At 43.8% G+C, this 20,621-nt stretch overlaps 1 protein-coding gene across 1 annotated transcript in view; it reads left to right on the top strand.

The window, feature by feature from the left end:
- The window catches only part of epb41l2 (erythrocyte membrane protein band 4.1 like 2), a 66,265-nt gene that overhangs the window by 19,240 nt on the left and 26,404 nt on the right, over window positions 1–20,621 (top strand). The window contains exons 2-7 of the mRNA XM_030781900.1: window positions 152–751; window positions 1,775–1,975; window positions 10,638–10,742; window positions 14,900–14,942; window positions 19,366–19,441; window positions 20,596–20,621. The exon at window positions 20,596–20,621 is cut by the window's right edge and continues 193 nt beyond it. Coding sequence (XP_030637760.1) covers window positions 167–751; window positions 1,775–1,975; window positions 10,638–10,742; window positions 14,900–14,942; window positions 19,366–19,441; window positions 20,596–20,621 — 1,036 coding nt within the window. The 5' untranslated portion in view covers window positions 152–166. The remainder of the gene's footprint in view (window positions 1–151; window positions 752–1,774; window positions 1,976–10,637; window positions 10,743–14,899; window positions 14,943–19,365; window positions 19,442–20,595) is intronic.

A 20,621-nucleotide genomic window follows, 5' to 3' on the forward strand; every position in this document is an offset into this window, starting at 1 on the left:
CGAGGTTGTTTGCTTCATTGCAAATCTGGAGTGTCCAAACATTCGCTAACAGTCAGTGTTTACCTGAGAAGCTCTTATGTTGGTATTCAGTGAGTGCTGACCTCGCAAGTGACCTGTGTTTTTCCTTATTTTCCCCCTGCCGCTTTCGCAGTATTGACCGGTTGCCATGACGACAGAGGCAGGATCTGAGACAGAGGTGAAGAAGGAGCCGGAAAAGGCCGAAGAGGAGGCACAGCCGGCTGCTACCCAGCAGGACGAGAATCAGAACCAAGACCAGGCCAGTGCTGACCCAAAAGACACCGAGCCAGCCGCCAGCAACCCAGAACCGGCCAGCTCGGACACCGCGGCTCAGGAGAACCAGACCTCCGACAGCAAGCCCGAAGAACCAGCAGAACCTGCCAGCCCGCCTCCTGGCTCAGGTCAGAAGAAAGAGAAAGGGATCTCTCGGTTCCTCCCTCCATGGCTTAAGAGGCAGAAGTCTCAGAGCCAGGTGGAACCCAAAGAGGTTGCTCCCAAAGAAGGCAGTGCAGAGCCTGTGAAAGAGGAGGTGAAGGAGGAACAGAAAGCAGAGAAAGAGGAGGAGACGTCTGCCCCCTCCCAACCTCCTGCCCCAGAACCTGAAGCTAAGGAAGTTAAGCCTGAAGTAAAGGAGACGCCAGCCGAGGAGACCCAGCCACCAAAGGAGGTCCAGGCGGAGGAAGAAAAGGAGAAGGAGGAGGAGAAGAAGTCTGTAGGCAGTGCGGACACTCAGGTAAGAGTTGTCACACTCGTTTATCTCCTGACTGTTTTGTGAATGACCTGGTGGAAGATTAATGCTTTCTTTCAGTAGAGCTTGACCCAGTCCCCCTGCATGTTTTTCCTGGAAACAGAAAAAGATAGATAATGAAGTTTGCTCAAGCTTATCAGATGGTCCCTCTTTGTTGCCCTCTGTGAATCATAGGGCACGTTTGACTTGAAGGTCACATGATCTCATTCAGCCATTGAGGAGTCCTGAAGGAATCTGTGTCATTTATTTCAGTTCAATAGATATACACACGTTTCAGCTCCTCTTTGTCACCAGGGCTTTCATGAGACTCGGAAATGGGGACATCGCATCTGCTACACTGTAGGAAATTATTTGCTGAAGAATGATTTGGGTGTGTTGTAGAACTTGGCTCCCATCATGTGTTCTAGAACCTCTCACTGTCCAATCATTCTAGACAATGTCTGCAGTCTAGATTCTTCTATACTGTTTAAGTGGAAGGAAACCAGTCTTAATTGCTTTCGAGAGCATGAAATTGAGCAAATCCCCAACACGTGTATCATGTTTGTCTTGTAAATATGGCTTAAATTCTGATCCAGGGTAATTCCCCATCTGTTTGGCAGTTTTTATGAGTTATTGCGATGTTTTGCTAGAAAAACACGTGTCTTTCCACGTTGTTTTTGTCAATCTTGCCTAATGGTCTGCTTTGTCTCAGAATGTTTAATTTTGATCCACCCAATGAGATCATGTGTGGTAATGAAGCCAATGAAGTTAGTTCATCAGAAGCTGTGTTTTCTGTGACAGTGAAGCAGTCATATGGTTCTACTTAAAGACATAGAGAAATGCTATCTTCACAAGCATCAAGATTAGGGTTAGAGAAATGCCCTCACTTTACATCTTATGAATTATACTGGGTGTGGATGGATTTTGTTCTGTTGTATCGTTTTAGTTGAGAGATTTGGGAGAATGAGCTGAAAGTCAGTTAAATTTTTGCATTGAATTTCCTTAATTTTCTGACCTGTGTCTCCTCAGCCTGCGAAGGAGGAGAAGGTAGAGGAGGTGGAAGAGAAAGCTAAAGAGGAAACCAAGGCGGAGGAGGAGAAGAAAGAGGAAGAACCGAACGCCAAACCGGAGACAAACATACTGTCTCCGCTGAAACTGACCAAGAAGATGAAGATGGTTATATGTCACGTGACCTTGTTGGATGGAAGCCAATTTGAATGTGAGGTGGAGGTAAGTGTGTTAGTGTATATGCATGCGTGGGTGTGGCTGGTAGTGATGTAGGTAGAGCAGGCTGATGATTGGCTGGTCACTTTTTGAACTAAAGGGCTTCCAGCATCACTTCTTTTTTTTTTTTGAGTGTCTTTTTACGAATAAACACTCTCACACCTATTAGTTCCGCTCTCGGCATGTAGAAGGAAACATGATCCGCACCGATTGGTTCACAACTACAGGACCACATCATTAATGTGTGAACCTCACAAACTCTCTCAGTTTTCAGATTTCACGTCTTTTGTCTTTACTCCGTCTTCTCTTTCACTTTGCAGAATTTTCATGTGAACTCGTTGAACTGTATTGTTATCCACTAGTGCCATTTCATATGTCATGTGTGTCTTATAGCTAAATAAAACATGCCACACAGTTTTTAGTAACATCTCCTCCCTCCCTTTATACGATTAGTACAGGTTGTTCAGGTGAAGGTTTCGAATAAAGAAGGCTTGCTTTGCCCTAGCGTTGAAACATTGAAAGGCAGTGGATCTCTGAGATAACAGTAGTTATTATTGAAATTATCCTCATAGTTTGTCAGTCATTCTGAGATACTATGCGTTGCATTATGTTGTTCTACGAAACAATATGACACATACACACACACTCTCTCTCTAATGCTCCTCATTATGGTAATGCCCTTCCTGTACACAAATAACATTATGTGAGATCCTGTTGAGTAGATTATGATGTGTGTGTTGTGTTTTTTGTTTTGTTTTGTTTTTTATGGCTGGCTCATTGTTTCCCCTCCTGCCTGTGTATCAGTGGGTTATTTTTAGCACTGATGAGGTCAACAGGACATCAACCTGTAAACACTACAGAGGTGTTCAACACTGAGCCGAGCACAGAACCTTAACGGGGCGGCAGTTACTCACTCTCCTCAGCTGGCTGCCATGGTAACACCGCTCATTATGACCTCATAAAGGCGTGATCAAATTTCGTGCTCAGTGACTCTGCATCTGCCTGGCTCTATTCAAGTATTTTTTTTTTTCTTTAGAGTCAAAATGTATCTTTGCTTATGCCGAATACTTCTCTGTATTTCTCTTTTAATTAGTTAAAAATATGTTTAAATGGTCTTTAACTTTACAAAATTCAGCAGATATAGAATCTCTCTAAAGGTGTGGCACGACACCAGAAATGTTGAATTTGAGAGTTTTTCCCCCTTAAGGTATAAGTCAGTGCATGGAAAGGTCAGATTCGGTTTTCCCCTTTCTGTAGGGGTTCACGATTGAATGAGTGTAGAGTGTGGCAGTCTGTTTCTTCTCAGTTGCAAAACTTTCTGTGTCCGATTTGGGACAGCTTCCTGGCCAAAGTCCACACCAAACATCACACAACGCCCGTGTATCTCACTGTCGTTCTCTGCGTGTCTGTTTTCTCTATTTTACGAGCAGTTTGTTATGGTTAAGGCTGGCTTTTTCTCTATTAAACCGTCCGATTCCCAGGGTTTGGCATGGATGGTGTGTTCAGAGTTGCTTTCGCGGTTAAGAATGGATATGGATCATATTCTTAACGTTCTTTCTCTCATCGCTTGAGTGAGCGCTGGGATAATGAGCATGTTTTCATTCGCATGCTAGTGGACTGTGTGACAAGGAACCGATCCTTCGTTTATTTAAGTGGGCTCTTTGCCTGCAGGAAGTAAACCTGGGGACACAGCAGTGAATTGCAATGAGGCCTACAAAGTTTGAGCAACAGCATTCTTCTTATGTTGAGCGGGGAGAGAGACGCGGTGTGGGGGTGTGTGTGTGTGTATGCGTGTGCGCGTGTGCGCACATACTTGAGTGTATCTGCCTGCATATGTCGTATACGTGTTCGCTAGAGGTGTAAACCTTTGACTTATTCATAATTTGGTTTGTGCCTCATTTGTTGGGCCATGGTTCAGTTTATATGATGGTTTGGCTTGAGAGAAGATACAGCCAACTCAGAACTGAAGTTTTTCTTTGTTTTTTTTATTCAAAGGTAATGCAATTTAACTCAAAAAGAGCAAATATAATACGAGCAGCAGCAATAGACCACAAAAAATTCATATATTCATATATTCCAATGCGACATGTTACATATGGTTTGAATAATGGCACCACGTGGGGGTTTTTTCATAAGAGCTGTTGTAATCATACTCTCAGCTAAAGCTACACACGCTGCATTATAAGCTTGCTGCATGTGTTTTCTCATAGAGAAAACCGAAAAAGAAACAGCATACCGGCTTTAAATTAGGCGGAAAAAAACAAAACAAAAAAGAACCTGCAGTTTGCTACTCACCATGAACTGAACCGAGTACTACAGAGCCGCGGTTTTCGTTTTTTGTTACAAAACCGTTACGTCCCTGGTGTCCCTCTGACGTGAGTGTGTTTGTGGCTAATTACTGTGCGACTGAAAGCTTTCTCTTCTCTCTGCGGGTGTGTTTAGAAAGCCGACACATTTCAGTGTTTGGTATGTGCAAACGAGGGAATAGTTTGAATACAGAAACTTGTGGCCAAGAGTCAGACTTGTCTGGGGTTCCAGTGGTGTCAAAAACCTTAGGTGAAGAAACTGTGCTATTTGAATGGGGGGGGGGGGGGGGGTGGTTCATGTGAATAGTGGTTTTGTAAAAGTTTGACCACATTAGATCTCTGGTGTGAAAAGCACTTCCTAGCAGACTTGGTTTCTTAAGCACAATAAAACTCATGGGATCAACTACTGCTGCACTTTACGGCCTGGGACGCTGTCCTCTCTGAGGTTCATGCCTGGGTTTAATGGATGTGTGATGGATTTTTAAGGAGGGGAGGGTATACAGAAACTCTAAAAATGGAGGTTCAGCTGGGGTCAGAGGGGTAAACGTTCGACTGCGGGCCGGACTGTTGGCTGGTGGTCTCCACTTTACCTCCCCCTGCCCTTCCAGGAGAAGATTAGAGAGGGTCCCTCAGGCTGGAACAGATTAAGAACTCGGCATCTGCTGCTGTGAGGAGACACGTGGGTCTGGACCATGTTCACAGGAGCATCATGTGCCACGGTCGTCCCCCAGATCCAACATCCCTCATTGGTGTACTTGCATAACTCTGAGGGAGCTGGTTGGTTGCCTTCGGAATGTCACCAGCGTACGTTCCCCAAAGCTGATTGGCTAGGACTGAGTTCTGATGCTGCTTGATTGGCTCTTTTGTTTACAGCCATTCCTCCTTTGTTCTGTGATTGTTTGTTTGTTTTTGAATGTGGCTGGTATCCTTTGACACTATTGTTATTGTCTGGGTTTTTTTTTTTTTTTTTGGATGGTTGTTTTTTGTTAGACAAGTGAACAGGACTGATTGCGTGTCGGCTAAAGTAGCTTCAGACTGGGTGGAGAGTCCATTTGACCAAGCGTTTTTCAACTGCTAGTAAACCAGACTTGTTACTAAGCCTTATCTGTCTGTCCGGATTACAATGAATAAGATGAACCTCTTGGAAACCTCAGTGTCTTGTTCAGCTTCATTTACCCAATTCCACCCCTGACAGCGGACACTTCAGTGTCATTGTCAAAATTTAAAGTCAAATAACTGAATGCAGACCATGTGTGTAGCTATACACATTGTTCGTCTTTGACCTGTGTGCGATTACGTTTGGACACATGTCTGGTTTCTTGCGGCTGCATCCTGGCGTCCAGCGAGAGCGGGGACAGTTCTGGTTCCGATAGTGTGTTCGGCAAAGCTTGGCATGCATTTTGACGTTGTGTCGGGTGAACGGGGGGGGCTCTGGGCTCTAATTGCTCAATTCACAGAGCTGTCCAAACAGGACTGGCTTTGTCTGCACTCTCAGAAAAACTGAGGCATCGGTAAATGGCATTGTTGGGGAGTATTGAGCCAGAAGACAGTAAGCATATTTATAACGGGGTGTAATGCCTGTCTCCTATCTCTGCTCACGTCCCGAAAAACGACAGAGATAAACAAAGCGTTCCCAGAGATTAACCTCAATTTGTCACTCCATATTCAGTGCAGTAGCCTATATCTTTTTGATATATCATTTCATGAACTTCTGTAAGTCACAGAGGTACTAGCCTGTTTTGAGGCTTGCTAGCCTATTTTGAGAATCTTAACTTACATTTCTGAATGTTGAAGTTTAGTTAGTGTTTGTATAAATGCTTAGGAGAGAATGTTTGGACTAGCCTTTGCTGCAGTTTTTGGTTCTACTGTGAGAAAACCATAATTTGTAGAGAAATAGAGTTCATTTTTTAGCTGTTTTAGCTGTGCTTTGATGTTCTGTATTACTGTTGCAGTAAAGAGGCAAAAAATGTTAGTTGGTTGACTATATGTATGTCTGTGTCTGTAGTCTGTTAGCTGATGCATGATTAGGTAAGCAGTGTATTTGAATATTCTCGTCTCTGTGTTAGAGCACGAGGCCTTGCTGGGGAGGAGCCTGGCTCTCAAGGGCTTTGTTGGGGCTTGTTTGGGGAGATGCTACTCTCCTCCATTAGTGGCAAGTGGGGCGTGGAGATGTATCTGGGCGATAGCCCTTCTCTTGGGGCAAACACACAGATGCTGGTGGGATGGGCAGGCCTGTGTGTGTGTGTGTGTGTGTGTGTTTGCATTCAAGGGCGTATTGTGTTCACTAGAGTTTGATTCTTTGTAGCTTATTCTGTACGCCAACCCATAACCTACAGACCTACAGTTAGTGATCTCTCAGATTGATAATCCATCTGAAAATGGTTCTGGAAAGAGAATTGATTCATCTCAAGGTGAACTATTCCTCATCCTCATTATAACAGCAGTGGGCTAAATCTATTCGACATCTCGCCATTCCAGTATCGCGCCGAGAAAATACTAAAGGACTCAGTGACCCTGGGTTATCGTTAGTAGTCTTTAGTTGGCCTACATAGCACGTTAACATGCCGCTTTGTTTTTGAGACTTACACGGACTCACTCTGGCTTTACACAAAAACCCCTGTCCATTCTCAGATGGGCATTCTGTGTGCCATCCTAAAAAAAGACGAGTTAGAAAACCTTTACGAAACAGCTGTTTGTCCAAAGAGCGTGGTGATCCATGTGGAAGCATCTCAGAGGAACTCCGGTCTTGGTGCGCGCAGTCATTAATGATGCAGATACGCGGTTGGGTGCACAGCGGAGCTCCCAATGGATCCGTGTTGATTGTAATCGACTGCAACAGCTCTGGGGGCCCTGCATAGACTTGTCTCAACTAGCCACTGTTTTTTTTTTTCCCCCCTCTTTCTTTCTTTACCGTGTTCATGTCCGTGCCATTGTGTGTCCCTGAATGGTCTCGTAGGTCAGTTTATCTCTTCGCTTTTGTGTGAATCTGGGATCTTTGTAAATGCTTAGCTGTTTATTTTGCCTGTTTGAGTTGTTTACAGATGCCAAAATGGCTGCTGCTGTCTCACACCCAGCCCAGTCCCTGAAGTCCAATATTGAACACGGTCCACTGTAATTTCCGTACTAGTCTCGTTTCACCACCAAAGCCTAGCCATTACGTTCTTCATCTGCTGCTGTTTATTATAAATGTAGTTGAGTCCTTTTTATTTTCACATTGATTCATACTTTTATTACATTCCCTCTGTGTTTGTTTAGAGTCGTTAAGCTACCTTGGTGACTGTTTTGTATGCTGTCATTCCAATCTTCAGTATTCTACTCTTCATGAGCTCATTCTGATATGTGTGTGTGTGTGTATGTGTGTGTGTGTGTGTGTGTGTGTTATGCGGGTGTTTTTTGTTTTTTTTTTTCTTTATGTACTTTATATACACATACAAATTTACACATATATAAATGTTTGAGAACATTTTAAATCCACACTGTGGTAACAAAATCCTTCTGTTTATCATGTTTATCATCTGTTACTTTTTATTTTAATAATCTGAACAAGCTTCTCTTCAGCTCTGTGACTTTTGATTAATTTTGGTCACAGATCTGAGTTATTAATGTGCTGAGTATGACCAGTGAGTTAAAAACAGACAGTTTAAAAGAGCCTGTTTCAAGTTCAGTAGGTTTAGTTTCTCCAGATGCCAAATTAGGTTTGGCATCTGGAGAAACTTACACCGTTTCATGTGCGATTTTGTTTCGTTTTGGTCTCTCTTTCAGATTCATAGAAACTGCGCTACAGTAATTTTCTCCCCTTCTCACCCACAAGCCTTATTAAATCGTTAGCCGACAGCCCAAACCTCTGACTGTTCCAGTTCGCCAGTTTCAATTAACCAGTAGCTCCAGTCCTCATATGAACTGGCTGCCTGCCCTATCTATCTGAAATGTGAATTCTTACGAAACATATTCCCCTTTTATGTTTCTCTTCATTTTTCTTATCCTTAATTCTGGTTGTGAATAAAAAAGAGTTTTGAACCATTCCGGTGTCATTCAAGGAGTGGACCTTGTTTTTCGCTTAGCTCGGCCAAAATTCCTGTTCTTTAGATTCTCTCTGGAAAGAGCCTCTTGTTTCTGCAGTCAGGTCTGGTCCCACTGTTCCAGCTCTTACAGCAAATAAATGAATAAAGGTTTAACAAGAATATCTGCAGAGTTTGTTCAGGATTGGGGGCAGCTTGATGTCATTTGCCAAGACATGCCACGCAAATAAAACTATTTAAGCTCATAAGGCATATTTTAATTTAACAAAACCATATTTCTTTTACCTTATTTCTTGTCACTGCTCGGGGTACCTCAGCCTAACCCGTATGAGAATGTGTTTGTTTTAGAACTATCAGCACTAAATTGTTTTAGAATTACACTGGCAGTGTGTTATAATGCCCCAATATGACATCCTGCTTTTTGACAGTAGCGGTGACTGGAAGTATCATAATGAGCTTGGCTCTACTCTGGCCCGCTGATTGATGGGATTGCGGAGGACCTGGCTGTGAGATCAGCTGCCTGCGGTTTCCTTCTGAGGAGCTCTGTTTCCACGGAGACCGTCCTGTCCCCAGGAGCGACCCAGGCTCCAGAGAATCATATAAACATCTCTGGGTGTTTTTCTCTTCTCTAACTTACATGAAAACAGGAGAGACAGAGCTTTGAAAAAAAAAAAATACAGCTGGATCCACAAGCTGATAAATCTGTCTTTGTCACTCCACACCCAATCTCTCACTTTCACTCTCTCTCTCTAGCTTTGCACTTTTTACGGCCATAAATTAGATCGGAGATTTGCGATTCTGACTCCTCGTAAGAGAGTTGTCAAACATTCTGACAAGAATTATGTGACACTTGGAGCAGGCGTCAGCAACATTGGCTTAAGACTTCCTCTGCTGAAAAAGAACAAACAAAAGAAAAAAACAAAAATCTTGTCTTGGGGAAAACTCCTCTCCACCCTTTATCCATCCATTGCTGTCATTTAAAGCATCTCAGAACCCTGGTGAAGAGCTGAGCCTGTGTTTATCTGTGCTCTCTTGTCCCTGATGCATTTAGATTCGTCTCTGGTGCTGTAGGCTTCCGCCAGATCGATGGTAACCAACGTTGGAGTCCATTAGCTTGCGCTAGCCTCGTCCTGCAGTCCCTGTAATGAGCATTGACCTGACTAAAGTGGTTTTCAAACTCAGGGCAAAAGATGACAATCCACGGGGTTAATCTTACAGTGCTTTCATAACCCGGTAACTGCTTTCTTCTCTCTGATTGATTTGGTTCATTTTCAGTTTGGCAGTGGTTACAAGCCTGTATGTTTAGAGTTTTGAAAGGAAACCAAAAGAGTCATCTCTTAATTCGTGTATTAAACCTAATATGATAGATGGCACGCAGCCACGCCCTGTTTTGCTAGAACAGCCTCTGGGATTTGCAGAAGGAACACTAGTGAACGACTGAAGCCTCAGTGTCATATAACAGCTTCCTTTTGTCTGGGGAGAGACGGAGGCCACAGCTGAATGGAACAGACCTCAACGACAGCTTTCTTTGGCCTGACTGATGGCACACAACGTGCCTTAAATATTTTGTCTGTCTAGAGAGGAAAAGGGGAAAACATTGCCACTTCTTTTCCACCCCTCTCTCTTTCCCTCTGTCTAGAAATAAAGGTCTTTGTCCTTTGTGGAATGTATTTTATTGTTCTTGTCCTCAAGGCATTCTCCTCGCACAGCCCTGAGGAGGTAGAGACATCGCCTTCACTTTTTCGTTTTTTTTTCTGATTTTTTTCGCTCTGTGGCGGTATTCATCTCCAAACGACTTCTTCATTCCAAGGGGGTCAGGGACCCTCCACACAGACAACCATCATAGCTCAGGGGGTTTTGTTAAGAGTCGTGCCCCCCCCCCCCCCGCCCGCCCTTCCAAGGTCATTCTTTCAGTCTGCTGTTGAGTTCAGCTCTGCCCAGTAGGACGACCCTGGAACGTGCCACAGTGTCTCCTGCATTCTCTTCACATGAATCAAGACAGACCTGTAGGAGTGCAGTGGCTCTCTTACATTTCGTACGCCAGCTTACTGTTCATACGCACAGCGCCTCACCACTGTTTAATGTATCCTGTATACTCTGGTCTGGAAGTGTTAGGCGAGAAGATTTTCAAAAAATTTATTCTTTTGATTTTACGGCTGTTGGGAAGTCACTCACTATGAGTTCATTTGTGGATGGAGAAAAGGAGAAAATTGATCTGTCTTTCTTTAGCTTCATGTCACTCTTTCGTGATACAGGTGTGAGTCACGATTTAATTAGCCACTCAGAGGTTGTCATTTGCTGGTAATTACATGTCTGTTTTTGTTGCTTTGTCTTCCTCTACAGAAACGAGCAAAGGGCCAGTACCTGTTTTTCAAAGTTTGTGAGCACCTGAACCTGTTGGAGAAGGACTACTTTGGACTGAGCTTCAAAGACAATGCAGATCAGAGGGTAAGATGACAGGGTTTTTTTTTGTTGTTAAAAAAAAAACCCATCAGATCAGCTATTGCAGTGACAGTTACGACGTCACAGTGCACTTATTGGCGTAACAGTGCCGTTGTTCTGTCATTTTTTGCGTCCTTATCAGATTTTGCTACCAGTCACATGAATTTATAGCATAGTCTGTAAATTACTGCTACCTTGTAAAAAAAATGCTAACGGAGGGCAGCAACTTTCACGTTGTTTTGACGTGTTATAGAAACCGTAACATTAGCGAAAGGAGGCACATTTTGATAAAGCAAACATTAGCAAAGCCAGTGTGAGAGCACTAAATTGTCAAAGTAACTATATTTGCCTAATTGCAGCCCCCCCCCCCCCAAAAAAAACCCCAACAGAGAAGGCTTGGTACCAATTGGTAGGACCATTTACCATTTCATAACTAATTTGGTTTTCATAAATAATTCTGGAATTCTGGGTGTTGTTTTGTCCTGCCTTGTTAAATGTACTATCTGCAGCCATCGATCTTTGCTACCCTAACTTGAAGTACTACTGCAGGTAGCCTACCCTAAACTGCATACCATTTTTAGTAGGCAACGAATTGAAATTGTTAGAAAATGCTACCAACATGATATCACTATCCAACAAACTGTTGTTTAAAATTAGCAAGTGAATTACAGTGTCATAGCAGAGTGTCCCAGCAGTGGAACTACAGTGTCATAAGTGTGTCCCCACAGTAGAATTAGTGTCATAGCAGTGTGTCCTCACAGTAGAAATACAGTGTCATAGCAGTGTGTCCCCACAGTAGAATTACAGTGTCATAGCAGTGTGTCCCCACAGTAGAATTAGTGTCATAGCAGTGTGTCCTCACAGTAGAAATACAGTGTCATAGCAGTGTGTCCCCACAGTAGAATTACAGTGTCATAACAGAGTGTTCCCACAGTAGAATTACAGTGTCATAGCAGTGTGTCCCCACAGTAGAATTACAGTGTCATAGCAGTGTGTCCCCACAGTAGAACTACAGTGTCATAACAGAGTGTTCCCACAGTAGAATTACAGTGTCATAACAGTGTGTCCCCACAGTAGAACTACAGTGTCATAGCAGTGTGTCCCCACAGTAGAACTACAGTGTCATAACAGTGTGTCCCCACAGTAGAACTACAGTGTCATAGCAGTGTGTCCTCACAGTAGAAATACAGTGTCATAGCAGTGTGTCCCCACAGTAGAATTACAGTGTCATAACAGTGTGTCCCCACAGTAGAATTACAGTGTCATAACAGTGTATCCCCACAGTAGAATTACAGTGTCATAGCAGTGTGTCCCCACAGTAGAACTACAGTGTCATAACAGTGTGTCCCCACAGTAGAACTACAGTGTCATAACAGTTTGTCCCCACAGTAGAATTACAGTGTCATAGCAGTGTGTTCCCACAGTAGAATTACAGTGTCATAGCAGTGTGTCCCCACAGTAGAATTACAGTGTCATAGCAGTGTGTCCCCACAGTAGAACTACAGTGTCATAACAGTGTGTTTCAACAGTAGAACTACAGTGTCATAGCAGTTTGTCCCCACAGTAGAACTACAGTGTCATAGCAGTGTGTCCCCACAGTAGAACTACAGTGTCATAACAGTGTGTCCCCACAGTAGAACTACAGTGTCATAACAGTGTGTCCCCACAGTAGAACTACAGTGTCATAGCAGTTTGTCCCCACAGTAGAACTACAGTGTCATAACAGTGTGTCCCCACAGTAGAACTACAGTGTCATAGCAGTGTGTCCCCACAGTAGAACTACAGTGTCATAACAGTGTGTCCCCACAGTAGAACTACAGTGTCATAACAGTGTGTCCCCACAGTAGAACTACAGTGTCATAGCAGTTTGTCCCCACAGTAGAACTACAGTGTCATAACAGTGTGTCCCCACAGTAGAACTACAGTGTCATAGCAGTTTGTCCCCACAGTAGAATTACAGTGTCATAGCAGTGTGTCCCCACAGTAGAATTACAGTGTCATAGCAGTGTGTCCCCACAGTAGAATTACAGTGTCATAGCAGTGTGTCCCCACAGTAGAACTACAGTGTCATAGCAGTGTGTCCCCACAGTAGAATTACAGTGTCATAACAGTGTGTTTCAACAGTAGAATTACAGTGTCATAGCAGTGTGTTTCAACAGTAGAACTACAGTGTCATAGCAGTGTGTTTCAACAGTAGAATTACAGTGTCATAGCAGTGTGTTTCAACAGTAGAACTACAGTGTCATAGCAGTGTGTTTCAACAGTAGAACTACAGTGTCATAACAGTGTGTTTCAACAGTAGAACTACAGTATTATAGAGGTGCCATAAGCTTGCGTCACAATAAATGACAGTGTCATAATGGTGACTTAACAATGACATCACAGTTCCGGAACATGCTTGATAACTGTGTCGAAGGATAACTGTGCCGTATGGAATGGTACAGATGTCAGACCTCCTCATAATTTATGCTATTTTTTATGGCCGTTAGTACAGCTCCGTGACTCTCCTATCTCAGCCGTAAGCCATAGAGCTCACATTTCCCATTGACTATACCATTAGCGGCTATTACTGCGTTTCGCTGCATTGATTTATGGCTCTAACAGTACCTCAGATTTTCCATATGAGAGAACCTCCCATAATCAATATTCTCTAATGAGCTTGAGTTAAATGAACCAAATAACTGGCAGTAAAAATATACGCTCGTAGGAGCAGATTCAGGCGGGTGATGGAGTGCTAGTGCTAGAGTGGAAGCCGTCGCGTCTTCCTCAGCATTGTGCTGGAGCTAGCGGCTAACGCTTTGATGTGACTGATGGCTTTCCAGGGCAACATATGGTACTCAGTACACTCGTGTCGATATGTTTTTACGGGAACGGGCTTGCTCCTGATGCTTAAAAGCTTCGTAGACTGTGGCAGTCTCATTGATCTTTCATTTTATGAGGGTTTGTAGGTCACTTAGACGGAGGAACGCAGGTTCTTTTGACCAGCATTCAATGCATATGAAATAAAACTCGCAGTATGTTTAATTTCTCATTTATAAAATTAACTGTACCCGAGCTGCATGTCTATGCACTCTTGGAAAAATAAGACATTTCTCTTATCCTTATTCAACTCTATACACTATATGCATTATTCACAGTTGTTGGATAATTTAGGTTAGTTCAACACCGTGAAAACTGTCAAGACTGTCTTGTGGGTGTCGCATAGTTTTGGCTTTTGAATGCACCGTTCCAATGGACTAACAGAGTCAGAGAGCGGGTTTAGGAGCCTGTGTGTGTGTGTGCGTGTGTGTGAGGTCTGCCTGATGTGAATGCTGTAGTTGGGTGTACAGTTGAGTTTAATGATAGATAGAGGTGAAAGTCAGAGACAATACGAGGACTATACCAACATAGCTGTGGTTCTTTTGGGTGAGGAATTTGGGTTCCACGTTGACACTGTAGACACGCAGTGAAGGAAAGAGCTCAGTGTAGTCTAGCAGAACGTGTCGTGTGTGTGTGTGCGCGTCTGCGTGTGCTTTTATAGTGGCCACAAACTAAAGCCAAGGAATTCCACTACATATGATTCTGCTTTGCCTGCCAGTTTTCTGGCAAACGCGCCTCTTTAGGAGGAGGGGGAGAAGAATCGTAAATTTGCATGGACATTTTATGGATGTTGTGTTTTTCCCTCTTCCTTGGCTTTAGTTATTTTGTATCGTGACACTACGGCGTCAGAAGTCACGTACTGTTGTCCTTAATTGCCAGTGTCAACGTTCATTGGATTAAAATAATGACAAAATTATGGTAATGTGATGCTCATTTCCATTTTTTCCGCCAGTCCCACGTTTTTCGTATCGAAGATGGTTTTTCCATTAAAAAATTTGAGTCGTAACTTCATGGTAACTGGGCTGCTGTTAGCATTTTATTAACATCGCAAAATACAGTTTTCAATCCAGAAAAATCTGAGATGAAAGCGACAGCACCGTGCAGATGCTATACATTTCCAACTGGGTTCACACATACTTTATATTTGCGTTTTTTGGAATGTAAATATTATTTGTTTTCAGTGAAAACTCATGCAGAAGTGTTGTTACCAGAAAAGTTTTTTTTTTTCTCTCTCTCCAGTCACTCACTCTTTACACAGACTAATTCCTGTATGTTTCTTTTTTTTTTTTTGTTACCTTTTTCAGTGCTGGCTGGACCCCTTAAAGGAGATCAAACGTCAGATTCGCAGTAAGTTCCCTTCACTTTTATCATGTTTACGCTGTCTTTTTGGGGGGGGAGTCACAGAAGACCACCGTGGTGGACCATTAGCACACACTGTAGAATACACATGGTGAGTGAGTACAGATGATATGACACCACAATATGTTTCCCTCAGCCTCAAACTAAACAAAAACACTCTCTCTTTCCCCCTCTTCTTGAATGGCGTGAGTGTGGTCCAGTGAGTGTTGAAATAGCTGTTATTCTGTAGGGTGTAGTCCCAATACTCTGAATGGAGTTGTTTTGTTTTTTTTTTCTTCTTCTTGAACTCGCCACCTCTTGCCCCAGCTGTGGAGTAAATAACTGTAATTATGACAGGGCTGAGGAAGTAAGCACCAAATGACGCATGTTTGATGATGACGAGAGAGAGAGGGGGAATGGTTTGCAGAGAGAGAGCGCAGGGAAACTGATTAAGACAGAAGAAAAAAAGGAGTTGGAATGGGCTAGAAAAAAAGGGGTTGAACCCATAAAAGTATTAGAGACATTGTCCTCTCCCTGTTTCCCGAAGACGTAATTGGCCCCGTTTCCTTGGCGATGGCTTGAAGGTACTTTCCTGTCATGGGCTTTGGGATGTGTTGACCCCGCCCCCTGCTCTGCGGTACTCAGACATGAAGTGTCTGGTGACATCATTATCACACCAGGCTGTGGTTCCAGAACAAGGAGGGAAAGTTTAGATTCAGCAGGCATTGTGTGGCTATTTCACACACTGCTTAAAGAAAAATAAAACTTCCATCTTCAGTCCATAGATAGACAGACAGATCACCTGGTCATTCGTTAACAGGCTCTGTTTTCCCTTGGACAGTTTTTTTTTTTTTTTAAACAGAATTCTTCAATCGAATTCTCCCACATTTTCACTGTGGTCATGCTCAAGGTCAGTTTGCCCTTCATTTTCAAACTGGACAGTTTCAGGAACCAAAAAGAACAAGACTGTTTCATTCTTCTGACCTTTATAGCTGATAACCTGATTCTGTCACACTTGCCCGTTCTGTCCTCCCTGTCACCCCTCACTCTGTAATGGTGTGAAAAGACCAGGTGATGTATGTGAACAGTTAAAAAAAAAAAAAAAAAGACTGACAGTTAGCGCCCCCTCGTTTTTAAAGAAAAACAACTGATAAGACCCACAGAGGGGTTCCCCTCACTGATCAGTTATCACAGTTATCAGTCAGGAGAGTGTACACACACACGCACATGCACGCTCACACACACACACACGCACGCTCACACACACACACACACTCTCATGTGGAGCCTCTGCCACAGCGTCCAAATGCAGTGAGCTCAGAGTGTGTAAACAGACATAGTCCAAAACCTAAGTGTTGGTAGACATACACAGTAAATCAGTCTTGATTAGGGTAATGAACAGATTTTGTTACTGGATGTCTGGCATATGCACTCCACTGGGGAAGAAATCAAGGCCTTGGAGAGCAGCGTGGAGGAAATAGCCCCGCTGTGAAGTCATCTCAGAGTTCTGCTTTTGCACTTGTTCTGCAGACCAGCGTGCATCGCACGGTCGTGTGGCTGTATGTGTCAGGGTTTAACTCACGGAATATTTTTTTTTCCTCTTTTTTTCCTATCTCCTCCACTAATTTCATATTCAGACACTGAAAAACTGTATTGAAAGGTCAGAGCAATAGGGAACGCTAGGTGAATTCACGACTGAATTCAATCCCGTGCTAAACCCAACGTGTAGTTTTGTTTATTTCTGTTTTAGTTTTTCTGTTGCTGTACGGTCTGCAGCAGGTTCCAGTCTTTTTCTCTCTCAGCCAAACCACTGAGGGAAAAGAGACCCAGACAGGTGAACCAGAGATACTATCTATCCAATGACGGTAACTTGGCCTGTAGTTTATTTCAAGGATAACTGAAAATGAGAGGAAAAAAACAATCCAGGGAGGGGAAAAAAGTTCCCCTGTGCGGAGTCTTTTTCTGCCTTTTTGTTTTTTTTTTTTGTTTTTTTTTTAAGGGGAGGGTCGTTCATATAAAAATGGCTACAGCAAAGCTCGTTCTCTGCGAAGACATGACCCAGTTTTCTCAGAGTCAGCAAAGAAAGACTTCAAACTATCAAAATGTAGCCCTCAGAATGTGTTTTCACTCTTGACCCAAAGTACTACAAGCAAGTATTTTCTGCTCCTTTTTTTTTTTTCTCCAAGTAGGTTTGAGTTTGCACTCTCCTTAGAGATTTGATTTCAAAATATTTCTCACATATTTTCTGTCGAAGGAGGCAAGGTATGTGGGTTTTTTTTTGTTTTTGTTTTTTTTTTTTTCTTGGTTGAGTCGTGGCCGCTAGAAACATTTTTTTAGAGCCCTGGTCGATATTTGACTGCTGATTTTGCAGCGTTATGAAAATGATTGCCCCTCCTTTAGGGTTTTTTTTTTTTTTTTTTTTTTTGGAGGGCCTGCTTAGATGACAGCCCTATCTGTTCACACTGTGACAAGTCGAAAGATTGATGGGTGTGTGTGTGTGTGTGTGTGTAGCTGTTGATTTGTTTGTCTCTCATTCACTCTGATGTGTGAACATCCAAAGAGAGAGAGAGCTGGGGAGAGATAACCAGCTGCTACACATTCCTTTTCACCAGGCTGTGTACTACTCTGTTATTTCCTCACGCTAGTCTCCTGACCTCTGTGTGCGGTCTGAGCAGAGACCGGCTCACTGCCACAATATGACTACTGTCAAACCAAACCTTTATAAACAGTGCTTTTCACAGTGAGCTCTTCATATCTGACATTCCTCTGATGTCACACACTCACACACACACACACACACACAGTCCCAGAGGCTTTAGCCTAGTGACTCTCTGAAATTAGCTCTGTTTTGGGTGAGAGATCCAGAACATTCTTCTTGTCGTCGTTCTTCTGTAATGTGGGAAAATATTCGGACGTTTAAAGAGACACAGTGGAGGGATGACCTTTCGTAAAGGAGATTCATTGAAGCAGTCCACGTCCGGGTCCCGTCCCAATGCCTTATTCAACTGAACTGGATGTTCCTAATGAAATTTCCGACGCGACCCGGTGACACGCGGATGGTTTGCCTCAGCGAACGTCACTTGTTCTTGGCTCCTCTATGCATTGTATTATTCTCCAGCATGGAAGGGCCATTCTTAATGATCTGGGGGGCCATGTGGATCTCTAAAATGGCACCGTGCTGCCTGTTTACGTTCATATTCATCGACGGAGCGATTGCTCAAGACGCATTAGTTATCATCTGTCCTGTAACGGCCAGATGATGTGATTAATTAGCATGGACTCAGATCAGACCTCGATATCTCCTGTCCTTCTCTCCTGCCCTTCCTCTCTATCTCTCTCTCTCTCTCTCTCTCGCTCTCTCTCTCTCTCGCTCTCTACCTGTCATTCTTGCAGCGGTTGCTAGGTTACCGCGCTCCCTGTCTTTTCGCCGACCACGCCACGGGCGTTGTCAGTCGGAGGCAGCAGACAGAGTGATGTATCACTGAGGCGAGGAGCTAATCTGGTCTTAAGCCTCATGTTCCCTAAGTGAGACAGGACGTTTGGACCTTTCCAAAGCTGCTTCCAGCCCAGCCATTGCGTTAGCCTCTCTTTCCTGTGTCGGCCGCATCCGCGCTAACAGCAAGCGAACGACCGTTACGGGCAAAATGGGAGGATGCCCTGAAGGCATATTTGTAGCGTGTGTGTGAGGTTTATGGTGCATTGTGGTGTATGGCGTATTGCAACAATGATATTTATTCTGTCTTAACTCTGAAGTTTGAGAGGCCAAACTCCCAGCTGATTTGTGTTTGAGCTGGGAGCAGTTTACATGACAGGAAATGCTCAAAGACCCCTCTTTCCTGTAGTTTTTGAGGCTTGACGAGTGGCTCCGTGTCTGTGCCACTGTCGTGAAAAGGATCCCTCTCTCTGTCTCTGATGGTGACTGAATGAGAGTGCCTCTCCACTGTTTTCGCCTCCTTTTCTGATAAAGAGAGCGCGACTTCAAAGCTCGCTCTTTCCTCTCTCTGCTTTAAACTGGTGGATAATTGCTTGCAGCTGCTACATCGTCCAAGCATTTCTCTCTCGCATTTCTTTCTTTGCTCTCTCCGTCTCTCTTCTCTCTCTCTCTCTCTCTCTCTCTCTCTCTCTCTCTCTCTCTCTCTCTCTCCCTCCTAGATTAGCATTGCAGTTGAGGTGCTTGCTCCGGTAATGCTTTGTTGGCACATCTGGCTCCAGAGGCCAGAGCCTTTATTTTTCTCAACACACACGCGCGCGCACACACATGCTGGATAACTGCCTGGAGTTAGAACATAGAACTAACATAAACTACTGCAATCACCAAAGTATACAGTCATATGCAGCCATTCAATCTCTCTCCCTCCCTCACTCCCTCTCTCTCCCTCTCTTTCCCTCTCTTTCTCTCTCTCTCCCTCTCTCTCTCTCTCTCTCTCTTCAGATTCTCAGTGGCAGTTTGCTTTCAATGTCAAGTTTTATCCTCCTGATCCCTCCCAGCTGACTGAGGATATAACCAGGTAAATGCACGCACACACACACACACACACACACACACACACACACACACACGTGCCTCTGTGTGTGTAATGATTAGTATGGCAGTGTGGTAAGCGGGTAAGTTGATTCTCTGAGGCTGTTGCTATGGGCACTCAGGTACTGCTCTGACACACTCTGGCTTATTTGATTAGGTCTCATTTGCCTGCTTGAATTTAATATGCAAAGAAATGAAGTCATGTTGTTTCCTCGGTCATACGAACTGATTTATTTGACATGATTTGACATATGAGGGATTTGTTGAAGTTCAGTCCAGTGGGGAAAAAAAAAACTTTCAGAGTTGAAGTTTGAAGAAATAGGCACATGCATTATGAGTGGTAATAACAGTAGTTGATGGAAACGCCTCCCGTGTCTGACTGTAACATATTCTACACACAGGCCTGGGCTGGTAGTCCCTGTGCCGTCAGGCTCAGGGGGCTTGAGGAGAGAGGGCAGATGTGTGTGTGTGTGTGTGTATATGCACTCACTCAACACCATGGAAAAGCTCTCTTTGATGTTAAGCTGATCGCTGCTGCAGAAGTGAACACCGCCTAGCTGTCAGCAGCGTCCGTTGACGCGCGCACACACACTTTGACCTTTGAACAACGGTCACACTTTACACACCTTCGCTTTCTCACAAAGAGGCATTTTTCAAATCATTCCCGCCCAGTGGGGAAAGGAACACGCGCACACACGCACACACACAAACAGAAACAGAACCATGTGTACACACACAGGGTTTTCCCAGGGCTGTCAGGGCTGAGAGAGAGAGAGAGATGAGCAGCTGTCCTGTAGGTCAGGTCCTCTGGTTGTGTGAGTTAACTCCCTCACTCTTCCATGTTTCATAATAATGTTCTTTCTTTTTTTTCTTCCCCTTGCTTTCATTTGTATTCTCTCTTTCACTGTATCACTTTCATCTTTCTTTCTTTCTTTCTTTCTTTCTTTCTTTCTTTCTTTCCTTTTAATCTCCCTCCTTTTCTTTCATTTCATTCTGTTTGCTTGCCACCCAACCCCCCCCCCTCTCTCTCTCTCTCTCTCCCCCTCTCTCTCTCTCTCTCTCTCTCTCTCTCTCTCTGTGTTGTGTGTGTGTGTGTGTGTGTGTGTGTGTGTGTGTGTGTGTGTGTGTGTGTGTGTATAGGTATCTGCTGTGCCTTCAGTTGAGAC

The sequence above is a fragment of the Chanos chanos genome, chromosome 8 (assembly GCF_902362185.1).
Source record: "Chanos chanos chromosome 8, fChaCha1.1, whole genome shotgun sequence".
Lineage (NCBI taxonomy): Eukaryota > Metazoa > Chordata > Actinopteri > Gonorynchiformes > Chanidae > Chanos > Chanos chanos.